Raw genomic sequence first — 12376 nt, 5'->3', positions numbered from 1 at the left:
CACACACCCAAGCGTTCCAGTGAGTAGTATCCCAACACCACCATATTATGTGGAAGGTCAGTTGTCCTGATCCATCTTCCCCTTCCAGTCCCTCCCTGGGGTTCCCGTGTCCACCTAAGGTGATCCCCGTCACCCGGTCTGTCAGGTGACCCTCGAGCCCCCATCCGACTCCGGCGGAGGTCCGTCCGCTCGTCCGGCGTGCTCACGCCTCGCGTGCCCGGCCGACAGCGCTACTGATGACCAGCCGGTGCGGGGGCGGGGTCCACCGCCGGAGGCCGGGCACGCACGTCCCAGGCCGGCCCGACGCCGCTCCGTCGCCGCGGCGCTGGCGCAACAGATCGTATCACCGACCCCAGGTCACGCCTCAGCACAGCCGCGCCAGCTGCGCCACGGGAGGACCACCGGCGGCGAGGGGGCTGGAGGTGGGGGTGAAGGGGGGGGGGGGGGGGCGCCGCCGGCAGTGGGCCGGCCGGTGTAGCGGAGTGGGTCACTCGCAGTCGTTTGGCGATCAGCGTCTTTGCTGGACCGTTCTTTTTGCTGCACAGTCTCACGTTATCTGGGATGCGGGAAATCCGAGACTCGTGCCAAGTACAATGTCGAGTCGACGACCGTTCAATCAGTCCAATCCCAGCACCGCTTGCAGCCACCTCTGACGTCACGGTCTGCAAGCGGGCAGAGTGGGTGGGGGCAGGACCGGTGACCCTGCCGCGCCTACTGGGTCGGCGGGGGTCAGCGGCGCCTGAGAGTCGACCCCGTCCGGTCCCCAGAGGGTGCCCCGGCCCCGAGCGGCCGGTGCCCACGCCCGTGACCCGAGGCGGCGCCGGGCGGTGCTTCACACGCGTAGGGGGACGGCAGCAGGGGCGGTGGCGGCGTTTCGCGCGGCGATCGGGCCGGGGGCGCAGCGGGAGCCGGTACGAGCGGTGTGCAACGGCCGCACCGTCGCCCGACCATCGCTGCTCCCTGCTCAGACGACGCTCACGGTTTACACCGAAACGTCCGGCTGGTGATGATGTTCAGAGGCGACAGTCACCAGCCGTCGGCACGTTCCGTCCGGCACGGACATCACAGGGAGCAGACGCCACTCAGACTTCAAAGCTGGCCGTCAAGGCCGCGTGATATCGTTAGCATGGCAGCCCGGTGGAGTGCAACATCTCGGTCCAGGAAGTGCCCTGCCCTTTTCAGCTGTGCAGGGGCGACGCAGTCCGCAGAGCAGATTCCTTGTGAGAATCGGGGTGGAAATATGCTCATCGCGGTCTTCAACAACCCCAACTACGACTTGACCGATGGATCTGCCCGAGACACGGCCTCAGTGATTATACACCACGCGTCGGCCAATGAGCCATACAACTGTCCGAAGCCGATGTACACTGCTAGAGGGCATGGGCCCACCACAAATTCACTTGGCTGAAGAATTTAGGACCGTTTCATTCGGTGTTAACATCCGCCATATAGGCTCGAGCACGATACAACGGCGTCAGCCGTGGTATTTTGGCACCATCCGGCTGTGTTGTATTATGGCACTAATTCATTCAAATATGTGGTGGTGACCAGACGAAACAGGAGCTACCGCACGAGCGGAGCCACTAACCACCACGCGGCAACCAGCGACACGAACTATAGCACGCGACCAGCCCCTAGTCACGGAGTAATCCTCTGACAGCGAGGCCGACAAAGAATGCCACTCCCTGTCATGGTCCTGGCCGTTGGGACTAAGCTTTCAATGATGAGTCGGACGACAGTTCGCCGGGAACAAAAGCAATTTGCGAGATGAAAGGCGAAGGATCAGCGCGCCACTGAAGTCTCGTCCGCTGACTGTGATGCCAGCCTGCCACCCATATCACGAACTTCCGAGAAGCCACCCCCTGGCGTTCGCTCTGTACTCTTTCAGTTTCAGACGACGCTTGTACCTCCTCCAACTTTGTACTTTCATTTTGAGTGCAGAGTTCATATCCTGACAGTTCACGACCTTCAGTATTTCAGGGTGCACTGGTTTGAAGGCGTTATCACACGCGCATACAGACACAGACACACTTGGTCGCATAATCAATGCTCAACCTTTCAAAGTGCGCATATCATCATTCACGAACATATAAGGGTGCGCAATTTTGCGATCCCACTTTTTAAGGATGGGTAACATTACTTTTAACACTAAGTTTAACTCGGGTATTGTACGGAAGGCTATGAAAAGAATATGAGCGCTATTCTAACCTTACTACCGCCATACCTCACACCTTTCCTACTTCTGAGAGTCGCACGCGGTGCACGCCCCCCAGCCTCGGCGCGTCGGACGTCAGCGGTGAAACGGAGCGCGTCAAACCCCCGGTGACGAGCACAAGCCCTGACGTTAGTCATCCCAACACACAGTCGATTCCCTGCCATCTTCTGGTCGGCCTGCGATCGCACCCGTCCCCGCCGTGCACGCCCGAGAGACACGCCCCCCTCTCCCACCCTGCCCACGACCTCTGCCCGCCATTCGGCGTTAATTGGCGACGGCGCGCGGCTCGCGGCACCGCTCGGCCGGCCCCATTCCAGCGGGCCCGGGGGGCAGGCGACCCCGCCCGGTGCAGCGGCCCGCCGCCGCCGTATAAAGGCCGGCCGGGCCCGGCGCAGGGCACCAGTCTCCCCACTGCATCCCGCTACACAGGCGACATGAAGGTGAGTGGCAGCAGGCGCAGCGGGGAGGGGTGCGAGGACGGCGCCCAGTCAGCCGCCGAGCAGACAGGCGCCAGCGCCACATGGAGGACGGTTCGACACAGCAATCGTGCATAGGGTCTGGCTGAGCAGTGCTTGGACCACATAAAACAAACGCTAAGGGAAAAATCTAGCGGAGGGTTTTAGAGTAATCTCTATATCTTCTAGATAATCCAGAGAACGGTGCACCATCAATCTACTGAGGGCTGGTAGCACGGTGTCGAAGGCAATTCATGTCCGCCTCCTCTTCACTCGCTACCTTTATCTCATTTCAGGCCTTCGTTCTCGTCGCTGTCTTGTCGGTGGCTGCGGCCCAGAACTACGGACAGGCACCCGCACCCCGCTATAGTCCGGCCCCGGCGCCACGTTACTCTCCAGCCCCGGCGCCACGTTACTCTCCTGCTCCGGCGCCGCGCTACAACCCCGCTCCGTCGTACGCGCGGGCGCCTTCCTACGCCCCGTCGTACCAGGAGCCGCAGTACTACGCCCAGCCGTACCAGTTTGAGTACGCTGTCAACGACCAGTACAGCGGCACAGTGTTCTCCCAGAACGAGAACAGCGACACCAAGGTCGTGCAGGGGTACTACTCGGTCAACCTGCCCGACGGCCGCGTCCAGCACGTCTCTTACACGGCTGATAACGAGGGCTACGGCGGCTACAACGCCCAGGTCACCTACGACGGGGAGGCCCAGTACCCCGAGCCGGCCAGGTACGCCCCGGCCCGCTCCTACGCTCCTGCCGCTCCATCTTACAAGGCTGCTCCCTCTTACCAGCCGGTTCGCTCCTACCAGCCTGCCCCCTCTTACACGCCTGCTCGTTCCTATAAGCCTGCTCCTTCTTACCGACCTGCTGCTCCCTCTTACCAGCCGGTTCAATCTTATCAGCCTGCTCCCTCTTACACACCTGCTCGTTCCTATAAGCCTGCCCCTTCTTACCGGCCCGCTGCTGTCTCTTACAAACCCGCCGAATCTTACGGAGCTCCTTCCCAATCGTATTAGGAAGAGTACACAACTGAGTTAAGTGTGCGTGTTTGTGTTCATATCTTATTGTTTGCTCGTTTAAGTGTGTGTTCTATGTCTCTGGTGCAATTAATTGCATGTAATAAACTGTTACGTATTAAAACAAGTTATTCTATGAAGCAAACCAAGCAACTTGAATCGGCCAACAAACGAATCATCGTATTCAGGTCGCGCATCGCAGGAACGATGCAAGCGACTGAAGAAACACTCCCATAACACTCGTGTTGCATGGTCCTGAATCAGCGACGCACTGCGACCGACATGCTGTATGACGTTGTGTAAAACCCTGAATACCGGATTACTGTGGCCAGGTACAAATAACCAGCATATTATTGAAAGAGGCATGTAGCTGACTAGTCGGGCGAGGCTTTACACCCTGTGCCAAAACATCGTCTAATGCACAAAGCACACAAGTAATAACATTTCAAACGTTGATGGATCCGTTAAGATTTGAAAAGCTTTCCTTGGGAATAACAATTATTTGCCAGACTGAGATGAAAATACGGACACTTTCCGGCAGAACATACCCATCCATACGACGCAGCAACCATTCGGAAAGATGCATTCTAAGACACGATCTGTAGCACAAAATGACCATCGCAGAAATATTACACTCCCACGGCGCAGCACAGAGCAAGTAATACCAGGTTGTCCAAAATCGCATCCAACGTATCAACGAAAATGCCTATATGTACGGTAAAATTTGCCCAGTATTACGGAAATAATGCGTTCAACATAAAGACGGCATATGCCAATAAGCGGCATAGGTACCGTTACATGCTACCCATGACCGACAGCTGTATAACCAACATGCTCAAACTAACAATTAGTACCATATGACGTAAAACGTGCTTGGTATGAGAAAGGAAGGTATCCAGCTCCTGGTATTTCGGCAGTTTTATTTCTTGGTCCCCAAAACTGACATGCTGAGTTAACAGCCTTCAATACAGCAAATGGTATTAACAGCGGTGTACTCGTCCCTTGAGGATAAGCAAAGCTCAACATACCAAATACCTGCAATATAATCGTTGTTTGACGACATAATATCATTTACCCAGTGCCTGCTGGTATAGTAAAGGTGGTTCACGCAGTATTAAAACCTTCAACTCATAATACATAAAACGCACACATTGCCCGCCTGCGGCACGCCATTTTCTTGTCTTGTGCACATAACGACGCACTGCGTGGTTCGATTTCTCGGCCACTAAGATACTTGTGCACTTTCTGCAGACGACAAAAATGTGCTAATATAGCCGTAGGCCAACATAAACATTTGGATCCGCTTTCTGCGACATGAGGCACACTGCAGTAGTGATCATGGGGAGAAGAGGACCATGCGAGTGAACGGCGTGCAGAGGTGGATCGCGGACATGGAGGTCGTGGAGAGATGGACCGCGAGCATAAAGATCGCAGGCGGACCTAGCGCGTGGAGATCGTGGGTGTTAAATCATGCGCGTGTCACATGGGTAAGTTTTAGTCTTAATAAGTGTACTGGATACGAGAAAAAAGAAACGCGACGAGAGCACGATAAGAACCATGTAACAACACCACCGACAAACAGGTAGTCTTTAGTAACAGCAACTGGACGCCAGCAGGGTTACACAGACACTGCATGTCGTATGTGCTCATTAAAGGATACGTGTTTTTCTCAATGCTGAGCTTATCTCTTGCACGACATCATATAGACACGTCCACACCTGCATTAAAGGAGGTCTGTGAGCTTGGGGTGGGGTAGTTTATGCCACATCCTTCCATGATAAAAATTACTGGAATATTTGCAAAATTTGTGGGAATAGGTGAGAAACAAAAACTACGAGGATCAGTCACAATACATGTTTTCAAAACAAACCTATAGGGTAACAATTAAAGGCACTTACAGGGTGCCATCTGTGACGCGTCCCGAGAAGTCTACAGATCACCAGGCCCCCATTGTACCTGATCTGTTTAGTACACCATTAACTCACATGCGAAACATGAGTGTCATCTATTAGAGTGTGCTACATTCATTGAACATTTGAAAACATACTAAGCCATCATGACATCAACGATACCTATGACTCCTCAGATTTAATATTTTGCATCAAACACTTCATCTCTACGGAGCTCTCGCATACGAAATGCATGCCCACCTTTGCACGCAAATACACAAGACAATCTCACGATGGGAATGTGAGGGAGATTAGCAGCACGAGCGACCCCGCCCTCCTCAACGGCTCGTATTTGAAGCCACGGGGCAGGGAACAGAGCGTCAGTCACCCACCAAATTACACTGAGAACACTATGAAGGTGAGGTGAAGTGACATGTCAAGACAACATACCATTAAATGTTTGATTACGTCATATTCTGTCCAATATCGGAGTGGTTGTATTTTGCACTGCCTAAGAGCGTGTTATCCAGTACGTTATGTCATTTCAGGTCTTCGTTCTCGCCGCTGTTCTGTCGGTGGCTGTAGCCCAAAGCTACGGCCAGGCGCCCGCCCCACGCTACGCTCCAGCTAAGGCACCACGCTACACTCCTGCTCCGGCGCCGAGCCACGCCCCGGCTACGCCGTACGGCCGGGCGCCCTCCTACGCCCCGTCGTACCAGGATCCGCGCTACTACGCCCAGCCGTACCAGTTCGCGTACGCCGTCAACGACCATTACAGCGGATCAGTGTTCTCCCAGAACGAGAACGGCGACGCCAAGGTCGTACAGGGCTACTACTCGGTCAACCTGCCCGACGGCCGGGTCCAGCACGTCAAGTACACGGCTGACAACCAGGGCTATGGCGGCTACAACGCCGAGGTCACCTACGATGGGGAGGCCCAGTACCCCAAGCGGGCCAGCTACGCCCCAGCCCGCTCCTACGCTCCTGCCGCTCCCTCCTACAAGGCTGGTCCCTCTTATCAGCCTGCCCCTTCGTACAAGGCCTTTCCCTCTTACCAGCCCGCCCACTCCTACCAGTCTGGCCCCTCTTACACACCTGCTCGTTTTTCCAAGACTGCTGCTTCTTACCGGCCTCCTGCTCCTAACAAGCCCGCTCAATCTTACGGAGCGCCTTTCAAGTCGTATTAGAAGTGTGTAAAAGTAAGATAAGTGTGTGTGTTCATATTTTATTGCTTCCTATTTAAGTGTGTATTCTACGTCTGTGGTGCGGTGAATTGCATGCAATATACTGTTGCGTATTTGAAACAGCAATTACGTGGCACAAACCCAGCAGTTCGAATCGGCCAGCAAACAAACCGTAGTATTCTGGCCACACATCTGGGCGCAAGTACCCAATGCAGCTGACGCGCCCTCAAAACTCAGAAACTACCAGGTCGCACATCGGGGGAAGGATGATAGCGACTGAGGAAACACTTCCATAACATTCGTGTTGTATGATCCTGAAGCAGTGGGGAACTGCGACTGACACGACGCCTGATATTGCGTGAAATCGCTAATAAAGGATTACTGGGACAAAGCACAAAATACTGTCAAATTGTTAAACGGAGACATGCAACTGAAGGGAGGGCTGGCTTCAAACTCTGCACCAGAACATCATCTTGTGCACGAAGCACACAAGCAATAACATTTCAAACGTTGTTGGCTTTGTTCATATTTGGAAAGCCTCTCTTGTAACCAGCAATTCTGTGCTGGCTTGCGGTAAAAATTAAAAAAAATAAAAACGTTGGGGCAGAACAAATCCAACCATACGACACGACAACCATTCGGAACCAGGCAATCCATGACGTCATCTACAGCACAAAATGGCCGTCATGGAAACGTTACACACGCAAGGTACAACACAACACAAGCAATGCGAAGCTGTCTAAATTTCGCATGCACCATATCTAAAGAATACGCTTAGTTGCACCGTAGAATTTTCTCAGGATAAACAAAGTGATGCATTCAATATAAAGGCAGCATGCGCCAATAGACAGCACAGGTACCGTTACATAGTTCCCATCACCGCCAACTGCGTGGCCAGAGGCACTCAAGGTAACAACTTATGGCGCGTGACATAAAACGCGCTTGATATAACAGTGTTGTCTTGATATAGCAGTGTGTAACGGTGTTCAGCTCCAGGTATTTCGGCGGTTTGATTTCTTGGCCCCCAAAGTTTTTATGCTTAGTTAACGAACTCCAATATAGGAGAGGATATTGGCGTTGATGTACTTATCTCTTGAAGATGAGTGCAGCTCGAAATACCGAGCACCTCCAATACAATAGCTGTCAAACACCATAACGTCGCTTAACCAGTACCTGGTGACCAATTGCAAGTGGTTAACTCTGTATGACAACATTCAACTCACAACACCTAAAACGTGCACATATCCCGACTGTAGCATGCGATTGCCCTGTCTTGTGTTACAACGACGGACTGCGTACTTCCACTGTCGACCACTGAAATGCGTGTGAAGTTTGTGCAGATCACAAGGTGTTAATGCAGCGGGAGGTCAGACTTAACATTCGGATCATCTTGCTGTGACACAGGGCACGGCGCAGTGGTGATAATGGGTAGAACATGATCTTGCCAGTAAACATTGTGGGAAAGTGGGTCGATTGCGCGAAGATCATGGGTGGAACTAGTGCGTAATGATCGTGTCAGTTGAATCATGTGCGTGTTGTGTGGAGATGTGTTGGCCTTAATTAGCGCATATGTTAAGAGAAATATAAAAGGGCGACGAGAGGAACACGGAAGCAATATAAGGATGCCACCAACAGGCAGGCCAGTTACAGTAACTGAACGACGGCAGGGTTACACTGAGGCTGCATGTTGCATGTGCAACAGTTCATTACAATATGAATGTTTCAGTGTTAAGCTTATCTCTTGTTCCGCGTCCAAGAAAGTTGGGATGTCTGTTTTATACATATTTCCATAAGACAAAAAATGTGCTGGAATACTTCCGGAAATGGTGTAAATTCATCTGAACAAAAAATAAGGACCAAGGGCATTATCAACTCCTTCCATAGGAGAAATGAAATGATAAAAAATAGGAAGAATGGAACAAAACTTACCGGAATACTTGCAAAATATATGGAAATTGGTGGGATGAAAACTAAACATGAGACGCAGTCAAAATGTATTTCTTCCAACAAAAGCCTTTGTGGTCAATACTGACAGCATTTCCAAAGAATATCATTTATAACGCGACCTGTAATACCTCCAAAACAAAAGACCCCCTCCCCCCCATTGTATCTTATCCGTTAAGTACACCACCAAAAGAAATGGAAAATATGAGTGTCTCCAATTGTAGTGTGCCACATTCATTGACCATTTGAAGACATTCTAAGCCATCAGCTCAACAAAACTGTGACCCATTAGCTTTAACATTTTGCACGAAACTCTTCAGCCGTCCAGAGCTCTGCCATACGACATACACATCCAGCCCTGCACGAACACACACATGGGGCCCTAATCATGAGAATGTGAGGGCGATTGGCAGCGCGAGCGATCCCGCCCTCCACAACGGCTCGTATATAAGGCCACCGGGCCAGCAACACAGCGTCAGTCACCCATCGGACCACACCAAGAGCACCATGAAGGTGAGGTCAACTGAGAGGTCAAGACAACACGGCATGGCATGTTTAATTATACCAGATTTTGCCAAAATCAGAGTGGTCGTCGTTTGAACTGCTTTATAATGCCTATTATACAACACGTTATGTCATTTCAGATCTTCGTTCTCGCCGCTGTTTTGTCGGTGGCTGCGGCCCAAAGCTACGGTCAGGCCCCCGCCCCACGCTACGCCTCAGCTAAGGCACCACGCTACGCTCCTGCTCCGGCGCCAAGCCGCGCCCCGGCTCCGTCGTACGGCCGGGCGCCCTCCTACGCCTCGTCGTACCAGGAGCCGCGGTACTACGCCCAGCCGTACCAGTTTGGGTACGCTGTCAACGACCATTACAGCGGATCAGTGTTCTCCCAGAACGAGAACAGCGACACCAAAGTCGTACAGGGCTACTATTCGGTTAACCTGCCCGACGGCCGCGTTCAGCACGTCAAGTACACGGCTGACAACCAGGGCTACGGCGGATACAACGCCCAGGTCACCTACGACGGGGAGGCCCAGTACCCCGAGCCGGCCACCTACGCCCCAGCCCGCTCCTACGCTCCTGCCGCTCCCTTTTACAAGGCTGCTCCCTCTTACCAGTCTGCTCCCTCGTACACACCTGCTCGTTCTTACAACCCTGCTCCCTCTTACCGTCCTGCTGCTCGCTCTTACCAACCGGTTCGCTCTTATCAGCCTGCTCCCTCTTACACACCTGCTCGTTCCTACACGCCTGCTCGTTCTTACCGGCCTGCTGCTGCATCTTACAAGCCCGCCCAATCTTACGGAGCTCCTTCCCAATCGTATTAGGAAGAGTCCACAACTCAGTTAAGTGTGTGTGTTCATATCTTATGGCTTCCTCGTTAAGTGTGTATTCTACGTCTTTGGTGCAACAAATTGCATGCAATATACTCCTACGCACTTGAAATGGCCATTATGTGAAACAAACCAAGGACATTGGATCCGCCAACAAAGAAATCGTCCTATTCTGGCCGCGCATCGCAGGAAGGACGATAGCGACTGAAGAATACTTCCATATCACTCGTGTTGTACGATCTTACAGCAGCGGTGCAGTGCGACCAACATGCTGACTGACATTGTGTTAAATCCATAATACAGGATTACTGAGGCAAAGTACAAAATAACATCACATTCTTGAACGGAGGCACGTAACTGGCTCCACTAAGGGTTGGCTTCGAGCCCTGGACCGCGCCAGTTGTAATACAGCAATGAGATAACAGGTAACTACATAGACCAGCAATAACATTTCAAATGCTGCCTTAGTTGTAAAAATTTGAAAAACTGCCCTTTGAACCAAAAATTTTCAGTCGCTTTCGGGGAAAATCAGGGGACATTTGGAACAGCATCTTCAATCATGCGACCTATTTAACATTTAACATTATTGAACATTCCGAATGCTAGCTTCGATTTAGAGATATCAATGGCAATCACTGAAGCGTGATCTACGCATGGTAAAACTTGCTGCAATCAATGCCATGTCGCTCTACTTTCCTATCAATTATATCTTGCGGAGAAAGCAGTTCATTCCGTAGAGCATTCTGTTCCGAATGTTCTTGTTTAACACACGAAACTAACTGATGCATTCGACATCAAGCCGGCGTACGCCAAGAAATAGCATACGTCGTTGCACGGTTCTTACAACCGCCAATTGTGTGGGCAAATCAATGTTCAATCTCACGACTAGTCGCCCGCAACTTTTAACGTTCTTCATAACATGAAGAAAGACCCTCAGTTATGGTATCTCAGTATTCTGAGATCAAAGTTTTTATGCTGAGGAATCAAGAGAGCAGGAGGAGATGGCACTAATGTACTCATCTGTTGATAATGTCCTACCACAGCTGAAAATACCAAGTACCGCCAATATCGTCTTGTTTAGCACCATAGCATGTTATAACCAGTAACTGCTGGCATACGAAAGGCCATTATCTCAGTATCACAGTGAACTCATAACGTCTAAAACGTACCCACATCCCGGCTGTGGCATGCTATTTTCTCGTATTGTGTTTACTACGCCGCGCTACGTAGTTAACATGGTCGACCACTGAAATGAGCGTGCACTTTCTGGAGACGAAAAGTAGGTCATAACACGACCCGAGTTCAAAATAAGCACCCGGAGCAGGTTTTTCGACACGATGAACAGTGCACTATTGACAGAGTGGGTAAGTGGACGATCCAAGTGAATAACGTGCAGAGGTGGTTCAAGAGCGTTAAGGTCGCGGGAAGTGGATCCAAAGGGTGAACATCGTTGGTAGGTGGGTCTAGCGCACAGAGATTGTAGGAGGTGAATCATGAAGTGTCGCGTAAAAAATGCCGGTTTTAACTAGCGCATTAGCTAAAGGAAGCAAAGCTGCAAAGAAAGCACGTTGGGAGCAAAACAATACAACATCGACGAGAAGGTAACCACCCGTTACGGTAGGGTTGCTCAGAGAGTGCACGCTGAATGGGCAACATCTATTATATAATCGATATTTGCATCAGTGCTAAGTTTGTCTCTCGCAAGGGAACCTTAAGTTACGATCGGTCTTACATTAAAGGAGTGATATGCACGTGAAATGAATTGCTTTTTATCAAATCGTTTCATTCAAGAAAAAAATCCCGGAGAATATTTGCGAACTTGGCAGAACTGGGTGAGAATAGCAGAACAAGTGAGACAAAGAGACCTAATGTAATATTTTTAACACAATCTGTCAAGCACAACTTGAAGGGATTCTCAGGGTGTTGTATCATTTGTGACGCTACCTTAAAAAAAGTTCAGAAGGACGCCATTGCATCTTATATTGCACAACGTTAAGAAAGATGCACCAGAATGTGTATCACTTTTAGAGTGTAGCACCTATGCTTCAAAAATACATTAACCTTAAAAACATAATCGAGAGATAAATATAACCACCTATCTTGAGCGTTTTGCACCAACCTCTTACCTCTCCACAGCTCTACAACAGAACACACCCAGTTCTGCATGCACGTACACAGGGCGATCCCACCGTGAGAATGTGAGGGCGATTAGCAGCACGCGCGACCCCGCCCTCCTCAACGGCTCGTATATAAGGCCACCGGGCCGGCAACAGAGCATCAGTCACCCACCGGATCACACCAAGAGCACCATGAAGGTGAGGTCAACTGAGAGGCCAAGA

The 12376-nt window shown here is 51.2% G+C and overlaps 2 protein-coding genes across 3 annotated transcripts in view; one reads left to right on the top strand and one right to left on the bottom strand.

The window, feature by feature from the left end:
- LOC119096406 (phosphatidylinositol-3-phosphatase SAC1) overlaps positions 1 to 12376 on the bottom strand; it is an 88078-nt gene that overhangs the window by 3675 nt on the left and 72027 nt on the right. The gene's annotated exons all lie outside the window — the stretch shown is intronic.
- On the top strand, positions 2628 to 3768 carry LOC119096407 (cuticle protein 19). Its single transcript, XM_037219290.1, has 2 exons — positions 2628 to 2655; positions 2967 to 3768. The coding sequence occupies exons 1-2, from the start codon at positions 2650 to 2652 to the stop codon at positions 3687 to 3689; spliced, it is 729 nt and encodes a 242-aa protein (XP_037075185.1). The 5' UTR covers positions 2628 to 2649; the 3' UTR covers positions 3690 to 3768.

Source organism: Pollicipes pollicipes, unplaced genomic scaffold (genome assembly GCF_011947565.3).
Source record: "Pollicipes pollicipes isolate AB1234 unplaced genomic scaffold, Ppol_2.1 Scaffold_4295;HRSCAF=5057_pilon_pilon_pilon, whole genome shotgun sequence".
Lineage (NCBI taxonomy): Eukaryota > Metazoa > Arthropoda > Thecostraca > Pollicipedomorpha > Pollicipedidae > Pollicipes > Pollicipes pollicipes.
The sequence above is the reverse complement of the archived record's forward strand: the minus strand, read 5'-3'. Positions and strand labels throughout refer to the sequence as shown.